General features: G+C 41.0%; 1 protein-coding gene across 3 annotated transcripts; it reads right to left on the reverse strand.

The window, feature by feature from the left end:
- Positions 1 to 6,980: 6,980 nt before the first annotated feature.
- LOC125085498 (T-cell surface glycoprotein CD1a-like) lies at positions 6,981 to 21,877 on the reverse strand. Of its 3 annotated transcripts, XM_047703905.1 has the most exons (7): positions 21,730 to 21,877; positions 21,022 to 21,288; positions 20,069 to 20,347; positions 19,592 to 19,870; positions 19,161 to 19,251; positions 18,897 to 19,010; positions 6,981 to 7,565 (listed from the first exon to the last, which is right to left on the reverse strand). In XM_047703905.1, exons 1-6 carry the CDS (start codon positions 21,860 to 21,862, stop codon positions 18,914 to 18,916), a joined length of 1,146 nt encoding a protein of 381 aa, XP_047559861.1. In that variant the 5' UTR covers positions 21,863 to 21,877; the 3' UTR covers positions 6,981 to 7,565; positions 18,897 to 18,913. The 3 variants fall into 3 exon arrangements, with proteins under 3 accessions (XP_047559861.1, XP_047559860.1, XP_047559862.1); XM_047703904.1 differs by lacking the exon at positions 6,981 to 7,565 and having other exon boundaries at positions 18,496 to 19,010; XM_047703906.1 differs by lacking the exons at positions 6,981 to 7,565; positions 21,022 to 21,288 and having other exon boundaries at positions 18,496 to 19,010.
- Between the last annotated feature and the right edge of the window lie 1,207 nt (positions 21,878 to 23,084).

The raw sequence follows: 23,084 nt of genomic DNA on the forward strand, positions 1-23,084 counted from the left end.
AAGGTTTTAAACAAACAGTGAAAGTTTTGCTTCATTACCAACTTTGATGTCTTCTGTTCCTTCCTATTGCCTGATTCCTGTGTCAGGGACTTCCAGTGCTATGTTCAACAAAAGTGGTGAGAGTGGACTTCCTTGTCTTGCTCTTTACGTTTGGAGAAAAGCTCTCAGTTTTTAAGCACTGAGACTGATGTTAGCTGTGGTTCTTTTATATGTGTGGTTTATTATATTGAGTTATGATACCTCAATATTTTGTTGAGGTATTTTAACATAATGGATGCTATACTGTGTCAAGTGATTTTTAAGCATTTAATAAAATGATCATACACTTTTTATCCTTTCTCTTGTTGATGTCAAATATAATATATTGATTGATGTGTGAATATTGAGCTATACTTGTATCTCAGAAACAAGTTCCACTTGATTATGATAAATGATTTTTTAATGTATTGTTGGATTCAGTTTGCTAATATTTTGTTATGGATTTTTGCATCTTTTTCAACAGTTATTGGCCAATAGATCTCTCTTTTTGTAGTGTCTATCTGCTTTTCATATCAGGGTAATGCTGGCCTCATAGAATGAATTTGGAAGCATTTCTTCCTCTTCTAATTTTATTTGTTTTAGAAAAATTGGTATTAACACTTAAAAGGTTTGGTAATATCCACATTTGAAACTGTCTGGTCCTTGACTTTTTTGTTGGATGTTTCTTCATTACTGATTCAATTTTATTGCTGGTAATTTGTTCAAATTTTCTATTTCTTCCCACTTCAGTTTTGGAGACTAACTGTTTCTGGGACTCTGTCCATTTTTGTAGCTTGTCTAATTTCTTGGCATATAATTCATAATATTCTCTTACAGTCCTTTGTATGTCTGTGATCTCAGCAGCTATTTCTCCTCCTTCATTTCCAACTTTGAGTTCTGTCTCTCTCTCTCTCTTAATTTCTTTTTATAAGTCTAGATAAGTGATTATCAATTATGTTGATCTCTTCTAGGAACTTGCTCCTGCTTTCATTGATCTGTACTATTGGGAGGTTTTGTGATTTTTTTGGTAGTTTCTTTCTTCTTTATATATATATTTATTATTATTATTTATAAATATTATATATTTTATATGTTATATACAAATAAAAATATATATTATATATATGTGTATATATAAATAAATACATACATATATATATATATATATATATATATATATATATATATATATATTTCTGCTCTAATCTTTATTATTTCCTTTCTTCTACTTATTTGGGGCTGATTTGTTCTTGTTTTTCGAGCTCCTTAGTTGTATTGTTAGGTTGTTTATTTAAGATTTTTCTTGCTTCTTGAGGTGCCCCTATATTGCTATAAACTTCCCTCTTAGAACAGCTTTGCTGAATCCAAAGATTTTGCTGATTCCCAAAAATTAATTTTCACTTGTGTCCATGTATTTATTTCCTTTGATTTCTTGATTGGACCATTTATTGTTTAGTAGCAAGTTAGTTAACTACCATGTATTTGTGCTCTTTCCATATTTTGCTTGTGGTTTGTTTCTAGTTTCATATTGATGTGGTCAAAAAGATGCATGGTATGACTTAGATCTTTTTTAGTTTGTTGAGCCTTGTGTTGGGGCCTAACAAGGAGACTATCACTGAGAATGTTCCTTGTGCACTTGAAAAGTATGTGTATTTTGTTGTTTTAGGATGTTCTGGTATATCAGTTAGATCTAACTTATCCAATGTCATTCAAAGCCAGTCCTTCTTGATTTTCTGCTCGGATGGTGTGTTTATCCATGTAAGTGGGGGAGTTAACGCCAATACTATTATTGTGTTACCATCAATTACTTCCCTTACATTTGTTATTAGCTACTTTATTTATTTGGGTCCTCCCATGTTGGGTTCATAATATTTATAATTGCTATATCTTCTTGTTAGATCATTCTCCTTATTATTATATACTATCCTCCTTTGCCACTTGTACAGTCTTTCTTTTAAAGTCTACTTTTTCTGATACAGGTATCGCTACCCTGACTTTCATTTCACATCCATTTGCTTGATAAATTCTTCTCCATCTCTTCACTTTGAATCTCCATGTGTCTTTAGGTCTGAGATGAATCTCTTGTAGGTCGCACATAGATGGGTTTTGCTTTTTTATCTATCCCATCACCCTATGTCTTTTGATTGGAACATTTAAGTTCATTTACATTCAATATGATTATTGATATGTATGGACTTACTGCCATTTTATCCCTTGTTTTATGATTGTATTTGTTCCTTTCACTTCTTGCTCTCTTCTCCCATGGAAAATTGGCTTTCTCTAGTGATATACTTGGATTCATTTCTCTTGATTTTTTGTACATCAGTTATAATTGTTGATTTGTGGTTATCATTCAGTTTGTAGATAATAACTTATATACATAGCAGTCAATATTAACTTAAGGTCACTTAAGTTTCTTTGCTCCTTTGCCTCCACCCATTCACATTTTTGAAATACAGTGCCATACTTTGCATTCTTTTATTTTGTGAGTCCCTTAACTGATCTTTTGGATATCTTTACTGTTACTGATTTTGTCATTCTTTTCCTTTGATCTTTTCTTTCCTTTCCACTCAGAGACCCTTTTAACATATCTCCTAGAGCTAGGATAGTGGTCATGAAATTCTTTCACATTTGTTTGTCTGAAAACACTATCTTTCCTTCTATTCTGAATGATAGCCTTACTGGATAGAGTTTTCTTGGCTGCATATTTTCCCCCTTTCAGTACTTTGAATATATTGTGCTACTTTCTTCTGGCCTCCAAAGTTTCTGCTGAAAAATCAGCTGATGCCTTTATGGGTGTCCCTTTGCATGTAACTTTCTTCTTTTCTCCTGCTGCTTTTAAAAATCTCCTTTCTCACTACTTTTTGCCATTTCTTTTTTTTTAATTATTTTTAATCATTTTTTTTATTTATTTTCAGCATAACAGTATTCATTGTTTTTGTACCATACCCAGTGCTCCATGCTATCCGTGCCCTCTCTAATACCCACCACCTGGTTCCCCTAACCTCCCACCCCCCACATGTCTTCAAACCCTTCAGATTATTTTTCAGAGTCCATAGTCTCTCATTGTTCCCCTGCCCTTCCAATTTCCCCCAACTGCCGTCTCCTAACTCCCCATATCCTCCATGCTATTTGTTATGTTCCACAAATAAGTGAAACCATAAGAAAATTGACTCTCTCTGCTTGACTTATTTCACTCAGCATAATCTCTTCCAGTCCCGTCCATGTTGCTACAAAAGTTGGGTGTTCATCCTTTCTGATGGAGGCATAATACTCCATAGTGTATATGGACCACATCTTCCTTATCCATTCGTCCGTTGAAGGGCATCTTGGTTCTTTCCACAGTTTGGCAACCATGGTCATTGCTGCTATAAACATTGGGGTACAGATGGCCCTTCTTTTCACTACATCTGTATCTTTGGGGTAAATACCCAGTAGTGCAATGGCAGGGTCATAGGGAAGTTCTATTTTTAATTTCTTGAGGAATCTCCACACTGTTCTCCAAAGAGGCTGCACCAACTTGCATTCCCACCAACAGTGGAAGAGGGTTCCCCTTTCTCCACATCCCCTCCAACACATGTTCTTTCCTGTCTTGCTAATTTTGGCCATTCTAACTGGTGTAAGGTGATATCTCAATGTGGTTTTAATTTGAATCTCCCCGATGGCTAGTGATGATGAACATTTTTTCATGTGTCTGATAGCCATTTGTATGTCTTCATTGGAGAAGTGTCTGTTCATATCTTCTGCCCATTTTTTTGATATGATTATCTGTTTTGTGTGTGTTGAGTTTGAGGAGTTCTTTATAGATCCTGGATATCAATCTTTTGTCTGTATTGTCATTTGCAAATATCTTCTCCCATCCCGTGGGTTGCCTCTTTGTTTTCTTAACTGTTTCCTTTGCTGTGCAGAGGCTTTTGATTTTGATGAAGTCCCAAAAGTTTATTTTGGCTTTTGTTTCCTTTGCCTTTGGAAACATATCTTGAAAGAAGTTGCTGTGGCTGATATCGAAGCGATTACTGCCTATGTTCTCCTCTAGGATTCTGATGGATTCCTGTCTCACGTTGAGGTCTTTTATCCATTTTGAGTTTATCTTTGTGAACGGTGTAAGAGAATGGTCGAGTTTCATTCTTCTACATATAGCTGTCCAGTTTTCCCAGCACCATTTATTGAAGAGACTGTCTTTTTTCCACTGTATATTTTTTCCTATTTTGTCGAAGATTAACTGACCATAGAGTTGAGGGTCCATATCTGGGCTCTCTACTCTGTTCCACTTTTTCCCATTGAGGATGATATTTGCTGTGGGTCTTTCATAGATTTGATGAAGTTCAGGAATGTTCCCTCTCTCCCTATACTTTGAAGCGTTTGGAACGGATGCTGGATTTTGTCAAATGCTTTTTCTACATCAATTGAGAGGACCATGTGGTTCTTCTCTCTTTTCTTATTAATTTGTTCTATCACATTGATTGATTTGCAAATGTTGAACCATCCTTGTAGCCCAGGAATGAATCCCATCTGGTCATGGTGGATAATCTTTTTAATGTGCTGTTGGATCCTGTTTGCTAGGATCTTGTTGAGAATCTTAGCATCCATATTCATCAGTGATATTGGTCTGAAATTCTGCTTTTTGGTAGGGTCTTTGCCTGGTTTGGGGATCAGGGTAATGCTGGCTTCATAGAAAGAGTCTGGAAATTTTCCTTCTGCTTTCAATTTTTTGAAACAGCTTCAGGAGAATAGGTGTTATTTCTTCTTTGAAAGTTTGGTAGAATTCCCCAGGGAATCCATCAGGTCCTGGGCTCTTGTTTTTTGGGAGGTTTTTGATCACTGCTTCAATCTCATTACTAGATATCAGCCTATTTAGGTTGTCGATTTCTTCCTGGTTCAATTTTGGGAGTTTATAGTTTTCCAGGAATGCATCCATTTCACCTAGGTTGCTTAGCTTATTGGCATACAACTGTTGATAATAACTTCTGATGATTGTTTCTACTTCCTTGGTGTTAGTTGTGATCTCTCCCATTTCATTCATAATTTTATTAATTTGGGCTTTCTCTCTTTTCTTTTGGGTTAGTGTGGCCAATGGTTTATCGATCTTATTGATTCTTTCAAAAGACCAGCTTCTAGTTTCATTGATACGTTCTACTATATCTTACTTTTTGCCATTTCAATTAATATGTATTGTGGTGTTGACTTTCTGGGGTTGATTTTTTGGGGAGCTCTCTGTGCCTCCTAAATCTTGATTTCTGTTTCCTCTACCAGATTTGGGAAGTCTTCAGCTATTATTTCTTCAAATAAATACTTTACCTCTTACTCTCTCTCTCCTCCTTCTGTGATCTATAATACAAGTATTTTTGTCCTTGGTGGTGTTGCTGTGGTCCCTAAGTCTATTTTCCTTTTGAATTTTTTTGTTCCTTTCTCTCCATTTCAACTTTATGGCTTTTCATACCCTGTCTTCCGGGTCACTGATGTTTTTTCTTCCTCTATTTTCCTATTCATTCCATCAGTGTATTTTTAATTTCAATTATTGAGTTCATTCATCACCGATTGGGTCTTTTTTATGTTTTCTAGCTCTTGGTTGTGGATCTCACTGAGGTCCTCTACTCTTTCTCAAGTATAGCAAGTGTCTTTATGACCATTACTTTAAATTCTATGTCAGGTGTATTAGTTATCTCATTTTTACTTAGCTATCTTGCTGTGAATTTGTCTTATTCTTTCATTTGAGACATATTCATCTGTCTTCTCATTTTGTCTAATTCTATTTCTGTGTGTTAGGAAGTTAGATATATCTTGTATTCTTGAAAGTATGAAGAAGAGGTTTTGTAGTGACCTATAATTCAGGGGCCCCTCTTTTTCAGACCCTGGCACTTCAGGGGTATCTCATATGAAGTTGAATGTGCCCTCTTGTCATGGCTAAACCACTTTAATTTCAGTCCTTTCTACATCTACAATGACTTTCATTGCCTGCTGTGGGCCAGATTTTGTTCCATGTCATGTCAGTAGCCAGTCAGGCCCCCTTGGGTTTAAGTTATGTCAGATCAAGCATCTGCCAGAGACCAAGTATCACTGAACTGCAGGGCACATTCTTTGTGTTGTCCCCTGAGAAGCTTGCATTGGTGGGAGGGCCCTATAGTCAGACCAGATAAATGCTGCCAGGCCATATCTGGGGCCTCAGTCAGAATGATCTCTCCCCAGGGCAGAACTCACATCAGAGTGGTATGGACCATGTCATGGCTGCTGGTGAAATCCCAGGCTTGTGATATTATTTTGGGTGGGCTCCATCAAGAACATATTTCAGCATGGGGGTGGGAGGCATGGCATTAGCAGGTGTTGTACATATAGTCTCTTGAAAAAGACTGTAGCCAGCAGAGGTAGGCAGCTTGTCCTTTAATCTCTACAAAAATGCTTGTGTAAATTTTGGCCAGTCAGGTAGATAGCAGCAGAACTGGTACCTCAATTCCTGACCAGTGGTTTGTTGGAAATCCATAAAATCACCCAGGACAGAGATGGATCCACATGTCAGGGATAACTAGCAAAAGAAGGTAAGAGTGTCACAAGATGAAGAAATATAGAAAAATAGCAAGCCAACAAGTAAAGGAAGAGGGATATTTTAATGCACTGAGGGAAAGAAAAGGGAACTGAGGAGGAAATTTTAAGGAACAGAGACATTAGCCCAGTGTCCCCCAGTAGCTACATCTCTATCCATTAGAGTGGAGCTTCAAGTAACTGAGGAAATAAATTCATGTTGTTAGGCTGAAAACATTCAGGGAATGTATTGGCTGATGGAACTGGGGAGCCCAGGGTCATTGACATTCCAGCCCCTTCTGTGGATCTGTGTGTCTGCTTCATTATTCTGATGTTTTGGTTTTACTGTTGCTTCTGTTTTCACTGTCACTGGAGTATGATGACAAATGAAAATTATACCTGTGGGCAGCATGCAGCTTTCCAGCTGCCCAGAGAGGAAGGCAGGGAGACACCACAGGACATATGGGCCCTCTAGGGCCCTAACAGTTGCAGCAGAGTCTGTGACATGACATGAATGAAGGTCCTCCTGAGGAATGTCTTCCAACAACTTCTAAGAGAGGACAGGCTGAAGAACCATGGCAGTTTGGTGCGTGTGATGCATGCAAGGAGCTGCACGTGAATGCTCACATCCTCACCTGTGATGCATCTAGTGTGGCATGCTGCATTTTGCAAGGAAAATGCAGAATTGGTCAAGAAAACTTTTATTGAAGCAAATCATGAAAGTTAATCTTTCATGTAGCATTCATCACATGGTTGAATATTTTTATTGCTCTTTTCTTTTAAAAACAAAATGAAGTAATCACTTGAGGTTTTGGTGTATGTGTACATGATGACAGGAGCCCATAGTCAAGCCATTTAACTTGGCCATGGTCTCACATCTAGAACTTCTCCTTCTCTTTCTTTTCTTTTATTTCTCCTTCTTGTTGTGAGAACACTTGGTATCTACCTTGTTGACAAATTTCACAAATGTAATTTTTCTGCCTTCTTGCATGTAGCCTTCATCCTCAGCTTGCTTCTCTGGTGCTGAAAAACTGAATATATTTATTTCAGGCTTTATCCACTGGCCTTATCATCCAGAACAAAAGAGAGCATCTCCCTCCCCTCCATTAACCACAAAAGTCAGGAGGCTAGTGACCCGTGACACCTGGAGTCAGTGCCTAGCCTTAAATCTTCATTCTGGTTGATACAAGTGGCATCTGTCTGATGATTGGTCTTATTTGGAGGTTACCTGTCCATCAATAAACTTGTCATATTGTCAAGGATGCTTTCTCCTAATGGCATCAGGCTGATCAGAGAGAGTCCAGGGCTACACATGAGGGTGGAGTCAACTAAACAAAAATCCTCATGGTGGCCACACAAGGAGGATGAGGTAGGCTGCAAGTTAGGGAAACAGCCAAGCACTTTGATCCATGAGAGAAGATTCCAGAAATTCCATTATTTGCTCTACCCTTTCCCATTTTTCACCCTTTCAACCTCTCCCATCTCAACATTATTTTCCAGAATGTCCACATATGTAGGGCTGGGAGCCTACATGTGGTCCCTCTAGACATTCCAGCCTTGGGCTCCTCTTTCAACACCTAAAGAAGTTAGAATTCAGTCTCAGTTACTTAGCTCAACCCACGTAAGTTGCTGCACTAACAAACTGGTTAAAAACACAATGAAAACATTAATTTAATCAAGAAAATAAAATTTTCAATCTATGAAGGCAGGGAAGACCTTTTCCTCCCCAATAATTGACAATCAGAATATCCCTGCTGCATAGTCAAAGCTTGAGAATAGTTTGTAGAGTAAATTAATGAAACCAAGAGCAACTGAAATCTAGCCAGGCATGTCTCTACTCCCACTTGCATGGGGGTCATCAGTCACAGAGGGTCCATCTTCATTATTCACAGTCTGTCTGTGCTGTTTGGCCTACCTGCTGACATTGACTAGTAACCCCCAGACACATGTGCTCACCACTATTTATGGACACATAGAGTGTTCTGATATGTGTCACCCATCTCAGGTGTTCCAGATGAGGCTGGACCAGGGGTCTCTCTGCCTTCCTGTGTTAATTTCCTCACTCTAAACATGTGTGTTGTTCACAGTCCACTTGGTACAATGTTTTCTTCATTTATATCATCTTTCTAGGTGATATTAGTGCTTAAAAATGTCCTGGAGCACAGAACTACAGGTCTGTCTGGTGTCCTAAGCATAAGAAGGTGGGATGTGCCTCAGAGGCAAAACACTTGTGTAGGTGAGGCTTACTCAGGCTGTGGGCCATGAGTTAATGAAGGTCTATGAGGGAATAAACAATGAAACAATAAATCCAGGAAAAGGAATAGGACAATTGTGATGTCTATGTGGAGCCACTCCAGAAAGTGCTAAGATAACATCTCTGACACTAGGAAGATGCCATGGGAAAGGGAGAAAATAGGTATATTCATGGATTCCTAAGACCATGAGGCACATTCATGGATTCTTGTTTGTTTCTAAAACCATCATAAGCAGCACAGTTGTATGAGTGAAAGCCAAAGATCCTGGCGATCACAGTACCAAAGCTAGGAAATGTTATACATTTCTGAGCTAGTATTTCAGTATTTGGAAATAAATTATACATACAATAAATTATTCATATATATATATAGTGAATATATATATATATAGTGAATATATATATATATATAGTGAATATATATATAGTGAATATATATATAGTGAATATATATATATTCTCTCTCTCTCTCTCTCTCTCTCTATATATATATATATATATTAGAGAAACTGACTTTTTTTATTATATTTTGTTAGTCACCATATAGTACATCCTTAGTTTTTGATGCAGTGTTGCATGATTCATTGTTTGCTTATAACACCCAGTGCTCCATGCAATACATGACTCCTTAAGACCCATTACAGGGCTAATCTGTCCCCCCATCCACTCCCCTCTAAAACCTTCAGCTTTTTCCCAGCGTTCATAGTCTCTCGTGATTCGGGTCCCCCTCTGATTTGCCCCACTTCATTTTACCTTTCCTTCTCCAAATGTCCTCATGTTATTCTTTATGTTCCACAAATAAGTTAAACTATATGGTAATTGTCTTTATCTGCAAGACTTATTTCACTTAGCCTAATCTCCTCCAGTTCCATCCACGCTGATGCAAATGGGGGTATTCATTCTTTCTGATGGCTGAATAATATTCCATCACATATATGGACCACATCTTCTTCATACATTCATCTTTTGAAGGCCATTTTGGCCCCTTCCACAGTTTGGTTGTTGTGGACGTTGCTGTTATGAACATTGGAGTGCATGTGCCCCTTCTTTTCACGACATCTGTATCTTTGGGGTAAACACCCAGCAGTGCAATTCCTGGGTCATAGGGTAGCTCTATTTTTAATTTTTTGATGAAACTCCACGCTGTTTTCTAAAGTGCCTGTACCAGCTTGCTTTCCCACCAACAATGCAAGAGGGTTCCCCTTTCTCCACAACCTCTCCAACATTTGTTGCTTCTTGCCTTATCAATTTTTGCCATTCTAACTGGTGTAAGGTGGTATCTGAATGGGGTTTTGATTTGAATTTCCTTGATAGCTAATGATGTTGAACATTTTTTCATGTGTCTGTTATCCATCTGTATGTCTTTTTTGGAGAAGTGTCTGTTCATGTCTTCTCCCCATTTCTTGACTTGATTATTTGTTTTTTGGGTGTTGAGTTTGAGAAGTTCTTTATAGATCTTGGATACCAGCCCTTTATCTGTAGTGTCACTCCAAATATCTTCTCCCATTCTGTGGGTTGCCTCTTTGTTTTTTTGACTATTTCCTTTGCTGTACAGAAGCTTTTGATCTTGATGAAGTCCCAAAAGTTCATTTTTGCTTTTGGTTCCCTTGTCTTTAGAGACATGTCTTGAAAGAAGTTGCTGTGGCCAATGTTTAAGAGGTTACTTCCTATGTTCTCCTCTAGGATTTTGATGTATTCCTGTCTCACATTGAGGTCTTTCATCCACTTTGAGTTTATCTTTGGGAATGGTGTAAGAAAATGGTCCAGTTTCATTTTTCTGTATATAGCTGTCCAATTTTCCCAGCACCATTTATTGAAAATACTATCTTTTTTCTATTGGATTTTTTTTTCTGATTTGTGGAAGATTAGTTGACCATAGAGTTGAAGTCTGTATCTGGGTTCTCCATTATGTTCCATTGATCTGTGTGTCTGTTTTTGTAGCAGTCCCATGCTGCTTGGTGATCACAGCTTTATAATATAGCTTTAAATCAGACAATATGATTCCCCCAGGTTGGTTTTTTTCCAACACTTCCTTGGCAATTCGGGGTCTTTTCTGGTTCCACACAAATTTAGGAGACACTGTCTTTAAACAGAAACACACATGGAATCAGAGCAGGTGGTCATCAGTTGGCAAGCGTTGTAAGCAGAGGTTCCCAGAAACCCAACTCCACATTTCCCCCAGGAGCAATAGCTCAACAGTCACTGACTCTGAGTCCTCAGGACTGTAACAGGGCAGCCACAAATGCCAGGAAGCACTGTATGTACAGTCCCCGGTGGATCTTCATTCATTCCCGACCACAACATTCCTGTTCTCTTTCCTGGAGCGTCTCTTTTCCCCTCAGGGATGCACTTACACTGCTACCTCTCAGACATCACATTTATGCACATATGAATCTGTTGCTGATTTTGCTAAAATGCAAGTTGTGATTCATTGGGTCTCAGCTGAGGTCAAGACCCTGTATTTCCAACAAGCCCCATGCTGACAACAGTGCTGCTGTCCCCAAACCCCACAAACAGCAAGCACCCTGCCTTCCTCTTTTTATTCAGAATACTTGGAGCTGCAGGTCCACTCCAGTAGGTGTCTGTAATTATGTAATACAAATCTTCACATGAAAACTTGTTTCTATTTAAGGGCCTGGAGATGTCAACAAGAACAGGGAAATTGTGAAGACTGTGGCCAAGTGAGACACTTGTAACATTAACAGTACCAAATATTTCAACCACTACAAACATGTCAGGAAGCAAAAGAAAAAGAAGAACCTATGAATTTGGTATAAATTCAATGTAGGTTTTTTTGGTGATATTTTATTAATTTATTTGGGAGAGAGAGAGGTAAAGCACAAGCAAGGGAGAGGTGGAGGAAGAGAAACAGAGAGAGAATATCCAACAGACTCCTTGCTAAGTACAGAGCCTGATACAGAGTTCAGAGATCATAACCTGAGCTGAAGTCAGATGCTTGAACAAATGAGCCATCCAGTGCCTCTTAACACAGATTTTTATTAAGGCCATATTCTGTGCAAGTGATATTCCTTGCCAAGAATGCAAATATTAAAAAGACATGAGGGGGGAGGAGTCAAGATGGCGGAGAAGTAGCAGGCTGAGACTACTTCGGGTAGCGGGAGATCAGCTAAATAGCTTATCTAAAGATTGCAAACACCTACAAATCCAACGGGAGATTGAAGAGAAGAAGAACAGCAATTCCAGAAACAGAAAATCAACCACTTTCTGCAAGGTAGGACTGGCGGAGAAGTGAATCCAAAGCGACGGGAAGATAGACCGCGGGGGGAGGGGCCGGCTCCCGGTGAGCAGCGGAGCAACGGAGCAAAATCAGGACTTTTAAAAGTCTGTTCCGCTGAGGGACATCGCTCCAGAGGCTTAACTGGGGTGAAGCCCGGGCGGGGTCAGCGCGGCCTCAGGTCCCGCAGGGTCGCAGAAGGATCGGGGGTGTCTCAGTGTCGCAGAGCTTACTGGTATTAGAACGGGGAAGCCGGCTGCAGAGACAGAGCCGAGGAGTGACTCTCAGCTCAGGGTTGCCTTGAACCGGTCACAGGCGTGGTCAGCTCTGAGCGCGGCCGGAGGCCAGGGTGACGGGAGTCATTGGGCGCTGTTCTCTGAGGGCGCACTGAGGAGTGGGGCCCCGGGCTCTCGGCTCCTCCGGGCCGGAGACCGGGAGGCCGCCATCTTCATTCCCGTCCTCCGGACTCTACGGAAAGCGCTCAGGGAACAAAAGCTCCCGAAAGCGAACCCGAGCGGATGACTCAGCGCGGCCCCGGGTAAGGGCGGTGCAGCTCCGCCTGGGGCAAAGACGCTTGAGAATCACTACAACGGGCCCCTCCCCCAGAAGATCAACGGGAACCCAGCCAGGACCAAGTTCACCTACCAAGGAGAACGGCGGAATTCCAGAGGAGAAGAAAGCAAAGCACGGAACTCATGGCTTTCTCCCCATGATTTTTTAGCCTTGCAGTTAATTTAATTTTTTTTCTTTTTCAATTTTTTTTCTTTTTCTCTTCTTCTGCTAAATTTTTTTTAACTTTTACCGTTTTCTTTTTTAACGTTTTTTAAATAGTTTATCTAATATATATATATATTTTTTCCTCTTTTTATATTTTTTCTTTATCGGCTTTCTTTTTTTTAATAGTTTTTTTTTTCTTTCTTTCTGAACCCCTTTTTATCCCCTTTCTCCATCCTCACAATTCAGGATCTCCTCTGATTTGGCTAAAGCATATTTTCCTGGGGTTGTTGCCACCCTTTTAGTATTTTACTTGCTCCTTCATATACTCTTATCTGGACAAAATGACAAGGCGGAAAAATTCACAACAAAAAAAAGAACAAGAGGCAATACCAAAGGCTAGGGACCTAATCAATACAGACATTGGTAATATGTCAGATATAGAGTTCAGAATGATGATTCTCAAGGTTCTAGCCGGGCTTGAAAAAGGCATGGAAGATATTAAAGCAACCCTCTCGGGAGATATAAAAGCCCTTTCTGGAGAAATAAAAGAACTAAAATCTAACCAAGTTGAAATCAAAAAAGCTATTAATGAGGTGCAATCAAAAATGGAGGCTCTCACTGCTAGGATAAATGAGGCAGAAGAAAGAATTAGAGATATAGAAGACCAAATGACAGAGAATAAAGAAGCTGAGCAAAAGAGGGACAAACAGCTACTGGACCACGAGGGGAGAATCCGAGAGATAAGTGACACCATAAGACGAAACAACATTAGAATAATTGGGATTCCAGAAGAAGAGGAAACAGAGAGGGGAGCAGAAGGTATATTGGAGAGAATTATTGGAGAGAATTTCCCCAATATGGCAAAGGGAACAAGGATCAAAATCCAGGAGGTTCATAGAACCCCCCTCAAGATCAATAAGAATAGGTCCAAACCCCGTCACCTAATAGTAAAATTAACAAGTCTTAGTGACAAAGAAAAGATCCTGAAAGCAGCCCGGGAAAAGAAGTCTGTAACGTACAATGGTAAAAATATTAGATTGGCAGCAGACTTATCCACAGAGACCTGGCAGGCCAGAAAGAGCAGGCATGATATATTCAGAGTACTAAATGAGAAAAACATGCAGCCAAGAATACTATATCCAGCTAGGCTATCATTGAAAATAGACGGAGAGGTTAAAAGATTCCAGGACAAACAAAAACTGAAAGAATTTGCAAATACCAAACCAGCTCTACAGGAAATATTGAAAGGGGTCCTCTAAGCAAAGAGAGACCCTCAAAGTAGTAGATCAGAAAGAAACAGAGACAATATACAATAACAGTCACCTTACAGGCAATACAATGGCACTAAATTCATATCTCTCAATACTTACCCTGAATGTTAATGGGCTAAATGCCCCAATCAAAAGACACAGGGTATCAGAATGGATAAAGAAACAAAAACCATCTATATGTTGCCTACAAGAAACTCATCTTACACCCGAAGACACCTCCAGGTTTAAAGTGAGGGGGTGGAAAAGAATTTACCATGCTAATGGACATCAGAAGAAAGCAGGAGTGGCAATCCTTATATCAGATCAATTAGATTTTAAGCCAAAGATTATAATAAGAGATGAGGAAGGACACTATATCATACTCAAAGGAACTGTCCAACAAGAAGATCTAACAATTTTAAATATCTATGCCCCTAACGTGGGAGCAGCCAACTATATAAACCAATTAATAACAAAATCAAAGAAACACATCGACAAGAATACAATAATAGTAGGGGATTTTAACACTCCCCTCACTGAAATGGACAGATCATCCAAGCAAAAGATCAACAAGGAAATCAAGGCCTTAAATGACACACTGGACCAGATGGACATCACAGATATATTCAGAACATTTCATCCCAAAGCAACAGAATACACATTCTTCTCTAGTGCACATGGAACATTCTCCAGAATAGATCACATTCTTGGTCCTAAATCAAGTCTCAACCGGTATCAAAAGATTGGGATCATTCCCTGCATATTTTCAGACCACAATGCTCTAAAGCTAGAACTCAATAACAAGAGGAAATTTGGAAAGAACCCAAATACATGGAGACTAAACAGCATCCTTCTAAAGAATGAATGGGTCAACCAGGAAATCAAAGAAGAATTGAAAAAAATTATGGAAACAAATGATAATGAAAACACAACAGTTCAGAATCTGTGGGACACAACAAAGGCAGTCCTGAGAGGAAAATATATAGCGGTACAAGCCTTTCTCAAAAAACAAGAAAGGTCTCAGGTACACAACCTAACCCTACATCTAAAGGAGCTGGAGAAAGAACAAAAAAGAAACCCTAAACCCAGCAGGAGAAGAGAAATCATAAAGATCAGAGCAGAAATCAATGAAATAGAAACCAAAAAAACAATAGAACAAATCAACGAAACTAGGAGCTGGTTCTTTGAAAGAATTAAGAAGATTGATAAACCCCTGGCCAGACTTATCAAAAAGAAAAGAGAGAGGACCCAAATCAATAAAATCATGAATGAAAGAGGAGAGATCACAACGAACACCAAAGAAATACAGACAATTATAAGAACATACTATGAGCAACTCTACGCCAACAAATTTGACAATCTGGAAGAAATGGATGCATTCCTAGAGACATATAAACTACCACAACTGAACCAGGAAGAAATAGAAAGCCTGAACAGACCCATAACCAGTAAGGAGATTGAAACAGTCATCAAAAATCTCCAAACAAACAAAAGCCCAGGGCCAGACGGCTTCCCGGGGGAATTCTACCAAACATTTAAAGAAGAACTAATTCCTATTCTCCTGAAACTGTTCCAAAAAATAGCAATAGAAGGAAAACTTCCAAACTCATTTTATGAGGCCAGCATCACCTTGATCCCAAAACCAGACAAGGATCCCAACAAAAAAGAGAACTACAGACCAATATCCTTGATGAACACAGATGCAAAAATTCTCGCCAAAATACTAGCCAATAGGATTCAACAGTACATTAAAAGGATTATTCACCACGACCAAGTGGGATTTATTCCAGGGCTGCAAGGTTGGTTCAACATCCGCAAATCAATCAATGTGATACAACACATTAATAAAAGAAAGAACAAGATCCATATGATACTCTCCATAGATGCTGAAAAAGCATTTGACAAAGTACAGCATCCCTTCCTGATCAAAACTCTTCAAAGTGTAGGGATAGACGGCACATACCTCAATATTATCAAAGCCATCTATGAAAAACCCACCGCAAATATCATTCTCAATGGAGAAAAACTGAAAGCTTTTCCGCTAAGGTCAGGAACACGGCAGGGATGTCCGTTATCACCACTGCTATTCAACATAGTACTAGAAGTCCTAGCCTCAGCAATAAGACAACAAAAGGAAATTAAAGGCATCCAAATCAGCAAAGAAGAAGTCAAACTATCACTCTTCGCAGATGATATGATACTCTATGTGGAAAACCCAAAAGACTCCACTCCAAAACTGCTAGAACTTGTACAGGAATTCAGTAAAGTGTCAGGATATAAAATCAATGCACAGAAATCAGTTGCATTTCTCTACACCACCACCAAGACAGAAGAAAGAGAAATTAAGGAGTCCATCCCATTTACAATTGCACCCAAAACTATAAGATACCTAGGAATAAACCTAACCAAAGAGACTAAGAATCTATACTCAGAAAACTATAAAGTACTCATGAAAGAAATTGAGGAAGACACAACGAAATGGAAAAATGTTCCATGCTCCTGGATTGGAAGAATAAATATTGTGAAAATGTCTATGCTACCTAAAGCAATCTACACATTTAATGCAATTCCTATCAAAGTACCATCCATTTCTTTCAAAGAAATGGAACAAATAATCCTAAAATTTATATGGAACCAGAAAAGACCTCGAATAGCCAAAGGAATATTGAAAAAGAAAGCCAAAGTTGGTGGCATCACAATTCCGGACTTCAAGCTCTATTACAAAGCTGTCATCATCAAGACAGCATGGTACTGACACTAAAAACAGACACATAGATCAATGGAACAGAATAGAGAGCCCAGAAATGGACCCTCAACTCTATGGTCAACTCATCTTCGACAAAGCAGGAAAGAATGTCCAATGGAACAAAGACAGCCTCTTCAATAAATGGTGTTGGGAAAATTGGACAGCCACATGCAGAAAAATGAAATTGGATCATTTCCTTACACCACACACGAAAATAGACTCAAAATGGATGAAGGATCTCAATGTGAGAAAGGAATCCATCAAAATCCTCGAGGAAAACACAGGCAGCAACCTCTTCGATGTCAGCCGCAGCAACATCTTCCTAGGAACATCACCAAAGGCAAGGGAAGCAAGGGCAAAAATGAACTTTTGGGATTTTATCAAGATCAAAAGCTTTTGCACAGCAAAGGAAACAGTGAACAAAACCAAAAGACAACTGACAGAATGGGAGAAGATATTTGCAAATGACATATCAGATAAAGGGCTAGTGTCCAAAATCTATAAAGAACTTAGCAAACTCAACACCCAAAGAACAAATAATCCAATCAAGAAATGGGCAGAGGACATGAACAGACATTTCTGTAAAGAAGACATCCAGATGGCCAACAGACACATGAAAAAGTGCTCCATATCACTCGGCATCAGGGAAATACAAATCAAAACCACCATGAGATATCACCTCACACCAGTCAGAATGGCTAAAATTAACAAGTCAGGAAATGACAGATGCTGGCGAGGATGCGGAGAAAGGGGAACCCTCCTACACTGTTGGTGGGAATGCAAGCTGGTGCAACCACTCTGGAAAACAGCATGGAGGTTCCTCAAAATGTTGAAAATAGAACTACCCTATGACCCAGCAATTGCACTGCTGGGTATTTACCCTAAAGATACAAACATAGTGATCCGAAGGGGCACGTGCACCCGAATGTTTATAGCAGCAATGTCTACAATAGCCAAACTATGGAAAGAACCTAGATGTCCATCTACAGATGAATGGATAAAGAAGATGTGGTATATATACACAATGGAATACTATGCAGCCATCAAAAGAAATGAAATCTTGCCATTTGCGACGACGTGGATGGAACTAGAGGGTATCATGCTTAGCGAAATAAGTCAATCGGAGAAAGACAACTATCATATGATCTCCCTGATATGAGGGAGAGGAGATGCAACATGGGGAGTTGAGGGGGTAGGAGAAGAGTAAATGAAACAAGATGGGATTGGGAGGGAGACAAACCATAAGTGACTCTTAATCTCACAAAACAAACTGAGGGTTGATGGGGGGAGGGGGTTGGGAGAGGGGGTGGGGTTATGGATATCGGGGAGGGTATGTGCTATGGTGAGTGTTGTGAAGTGTGTAAACCTGGCGATTCGCAGACCTGTACCCCTGGGGATAAAAATATATGTTTATAAAGCTGTAAAAAAAAAAAAAAAAAAAAAAAGAAAGGATGAATCCCCAAGTTTTGTTCAACATGGACGGGACTGGAAGAGATTACGCTGAGTGAAATAAGTCAAGCAGAGAGAGTCAATTATCATATGGTTTCACTTATTTGTGGAGCATAACAAATAGCATGGAGGACAAGGGGAGATGGAGAGGAGAAGGGAGTTGAGGGAAATTGGAAGGGGAGGTGAACCATGAGAGACTATGGACTCTGAAAAACGATCTGAGAATTTTGAAGGGGTGGGGGGTGGGAGGTTGGGGGCACCAGGTGGTGGGTATTGTAGAGGGCACGGATTGCATGGAGCACTGGGTGTGGTGCAAAAATAATGAATACTGTTATGCTGAAAAAAATAAAAAATTAAAAAAAAAAAAAGACATGAATTTTACTCAACAATCTTAAGAATTATAAGGGAAAAGGGACCTACTAGGGGCAATAAGGGCAGAGGGGGCAGGAATAGAATTGCTACAGTGCAAGTCAAAGTGGTAGATATTCTCATAAGTAAAGTGATTCTACTTGTGAACTACAAGTGGGCTCACTGGAGGAAATGACATCTGATGTCTATGACCCATGAAAGTTGCTGGGACTTCTTTTTACGTGAGTCAAATTTTGAGATTTAAGTTCTAGAACCATGTCAGAAAAACAAATCCCACTAAATTACACTGAGCTTCTATTGACAACTGAACATTAAGCAGAACTGAAAGACAAAGTTACACACACAGAGTTGCAAGGACTTCACCACTGAGTTGGGTTTAGGTAAGTGCCGGAGCCTGGGCTGCTGGGATCTTGCTCAGAAGGGAAGCCAGTGCACTGATGTCTCCAGTGTGTTTTCCTAGGAGGTACAGAAGAAGGAAGAGTCATTCTGCAGCAGGGGGAGGTGAGGACCGCAGTGGAAAAGGACACTGGGAGCAGGAGGGCTGAGGACAGACTGAAAGGTGGGAGACACCTGGGAAAGAGCAGGAAGGTGGTTCCAGAAACTTACCAGCGCTTCCAGAGCCACAATGCCAGACCTGCCAGAAGCACCAGGGGCACCATCACCACCAGGAAGATGAAGCCCATGGAGTGGGGCTGCTCTGTGGGTTTGGTGCACAGAGGGTATCATTTCCCATCCACCCCAGGGTTGAACTGCACCTCCCTGGTCCTCTTTGCTCCTGTTACCCTCTGCCTCACCAACTGCTCTTCTTCCTCTCTCTTCTCCCATCCCTCCTCAGATATAGACCCTTCACCCAACCCAATGCATCCTCACACATCTGTAGGAGCCTCACCCTAGCTCTTCCATTTCTTGAATTACTGATTTTTTTTCTTAGTTTTTCTGGTCTGGAATCCTTAAAATCCCAAAAATTTCAAAAGGCCCCCAGATCTGCTGGAGGACCACTCACCCCCTTTCCCAGCCGGGCCCCAGCTCTTACTCACCCCAATAGAGGACCATGTCCTGGTCTCCTAGACTGCTGTGTCTCACCAGGCACGACAGGCCAGATGCCTCCGTGGCTTTCACATCCAAGGACACCCAAAGATACCATGTCCCATCAGCATGAGGCAGAAGGTCACCTCGCTGGGTGCCCTGTTGCTCCTGCTCACCCCGCATCCACATCACCCACACAGACTTTGGGTAGAACCCAGACACATGGCACACCAGCAGCAGACATCCAGGACAGGGACTGGAGCCAGTGGACAGCCAGGCCTCTGGTCTCACTGCAGACACAGGACAGCTATTCACAGACTGAGAGGGTAGACCTTCACATCACATTATATAGACACAACCTATCACCTCTAGAAATTGTCACCATTATCCTCTCTCCCTCTTGCTTCCTTCTTACCCTGAATTTGAGGGAATGGTACAAATTTATGAGAGCAGAATGCAGAATGCTGGAGGGAGGGAGTAGGACTGACCTTGTCGCTGGAAATACGCCTTCCCTGCTTCAAGAAGACCCAACAGGAACCGGGGGCAGGTGTCACTGAGGAGCGTGTATAGTATTTCATTGAAAATATGATCCTGATTGAATAGTGTGCAGACCTTCTGAGCCCTGCTTCCTCCCTTTGGAGATGGCCACCATGACGTGTTCTGGAAACTAACGAGATCTAATCCTTGGTAAGCAATCCGGGCAAAGCCAACTGATGCCTCTCCAATGTGCAGCTCGCAGCTTCCTGCTGCCTGTACCTGAAAGGGATCTGGGAAAAGAGGCCGGGATTTAGAGGACAGGAGAGAAAGAAATGAAAAGAGATGAGTGGAAGCCAAGGATGGTGGAAGCAGAGGGTGAAATTCAGGGGACTGGAGGGAATGGAGAAGAGCCAGGTTTCAGCAGAGTCTCACACATTAGTGGTCACTAGAGGTGAAGGGAGAGGTGAATGATTGAGAAAGTAATAAATGTTGGAGGAGAGACATGAAGAGTGTGGGCAGAAAATAGGGAAGGGTTTAGTGGAGAGTTGGGGTAAAAACAATCTAGGTTGAAGGGAGTGCAGTGAGGTACAAAGAACACATAGAGTTCAATGATGGGATTAAACAGGGATGAAAGCACAGTTCAAGAAGTCAGTCACTGAGTGAGTGAGGGAAGAGTGGGTACCTGGTTGGAGACCAGTGAGGGGGGTGTCACAGGAGAAACTTTATGAGACAGGAGAACACAGCTTGTAGTCAATGAGAGGAGTGGGAAATAGCAGAAGATGTGAAGCTTTTTAAGGGTCTGGCTTCTACCTCTTGCCCACACAAATGTGATTCAGAGTTATAATAGGGAGATATGAGTTTCAGAAGCCAGTGGAGTTGCTATCCTAGAGGAAAAATAAGCTCAAGGAGACACACACACACACAGCTGCCACCCTCATCTCACCCAGGAGGAAACTGAACTCACATTCAAACTGCCATTCACTGACATGATTACGAATTATCTGAAAAAATCTCATAGCATTTGTATGGAGTATCCTTTCCAGTTCTGTGAGCGTCTCCCTGCTAAAATTGCCCTTGGACCAAGGCTGCAGATATGTGAAAATTCCAGTCTTGCTGTCCCAGGCATGGGTCTGCAGCTCATCCACCCAAGCTGAGCCCAAATTTTGTGCCCAGGAATGGTTGTAAAAGGATGAGATCAGGATGATTTGGAAGGAGATCGGCTCCTGGAAATCTGTGGAAAAGAACAGTTTGATATTGGAAGAGGAGCACATGGAAAGGAGAGAGAGTGGAGAAGATGGGGCCAGGGAGGGGAACCAAATCTAAAGGACAGGGAAGCCATAGTTGTCTCGGGAGACATGTGCTGCCCCACAGCCCAGAGCTTCATACCCAGCCTTCAGAAGAGCACAAGGCCCTGGGGTTGGGAATGCTCAGGAAGGAACCAGGCAGATGATCTCATTCCCAGGTATGTGCTGAGGAACCAACACCCCCAGTGTACACATGCACATGATTGCACAAATACACACACACAACATACACATATTTACACACTCCCACAGACACACATGCATACATGAGTACACACACATACAAACACATGTAGTACATGTATCACAGAAACAGATACACACACACACACAAACACACACACACTGTGTAGGGCCACAGTTCTCACCATCTTCACTGTCACCACCTGGGAGGAGAACCACCAGCAGCACAAGTTGCAGGAACAGCATTGTACTTGCAGATGTTCTGTCTCTTAGAAAGTTGGTCTTTGACGGTTGTTTTAACAAACCTACCCCCCACATAGCACTTCTCTTCTGACTTCCTCTCCACATATGACCTTCCCTGAGTCTCTGAAACAATGCAAATATGTTTCTCCCTCAACCCTGGACACCTACTCAGAATCTCACTTCCCCTCATGGTCTGACTCTCCTCTCTGGCTTCCATCTTCTCCCTGTCACCAGCTTCCATCCTGCTCCCTGTCCCTAACTCAGTTGCTATAGAATGAGTCCTATGTGGCATAGAAAATGACCCTACCTCTCCCACATTTTCTTCTCATCCAGATAGTAACCCATGAGAACACATGGCTCCCACCACCCAGCCTGGAAACTGCTGCCATCGGGTCCCTAATGCCCTTGTGACAACACCCCATGTATTTCCTTCCCTATCTCACCCCACCCTAACTCATTCACATCTCTGACTTCTCATTGTGTTAAAAACCAAAATCAACCAGGTAGATTTGAGGATCTAATTGGTTTTATTAAGTGATTCAAGAATGGGGCAACATCCCATCCAGCCAGTAGAGGGGAGCTCTGAAGAGTGGTGCAAATGGGAAGATTTTATAGCAAGAAAGTTGGCAAAGAAGAGAAAGGAGTGTTTCAGGGAAGGTCACCCTCCCTTAATTGGGAGAGCCGGGGTGATATCATGAGGATGATCTCCCCTCCTTGGGGTTGGAGAGGGCCCATGTGACAGAATAGTTCCCTGGTGCTGACCGGAGAATTCCTCAGTGACAGGTGGACATTTCTGGGGGGAGTTAGAACTGCATTTAGGTTAAGGAGTAAGCAAGGTTTGAGGACTTGGCATGGCCCATGGCACCATTTTGGGCCCACATTTTTGTTCAACACTTAATCTGTTTGTCCAGATTCCCCATGATTGCCTGCAACTACCAGTCCACCATCGTCTTCAGGAAGAACCAGTAGCAATTACAGAGACCACAGGACATTGAAACAGCTGCCTGTGTTAACATATATTCACTCAGCAAACAGTCACTTACACCTGCCTGGATCTAAGCACTGTGCTACTCTGACGAAAATACAGTGTTGACAGCCCAACCCCTTCTTCAAGGAGCTTTTACTCTACTTGAGAAGAAAAACATGTAAACCAAGACTATTAATTTTGGTGTTGTGAGATTTATTGTAAAATGCACACTCTAGACAAAAACAAGCCTGCTTGAAACAACATTTTCTAAAGTGGTGACCATTGCTGATGCTTGCCCTCTCAGAATCTTGACTCACTGTTTGGCCCCAG

The sequence above is a fragment of the Lutra lutra genome, chromosome 15, assembly GCF_902655055.1.
Source record: "Lutra lutra chromosome 15, mLutLut1.2, whole genome shotgun sequence".
Taxonomy (NCBI): Eukaryota; Metazoa; Chordata; class Mammalia; order Carnivora; family Mustelidae; genus Lutra; species Lutra lutra.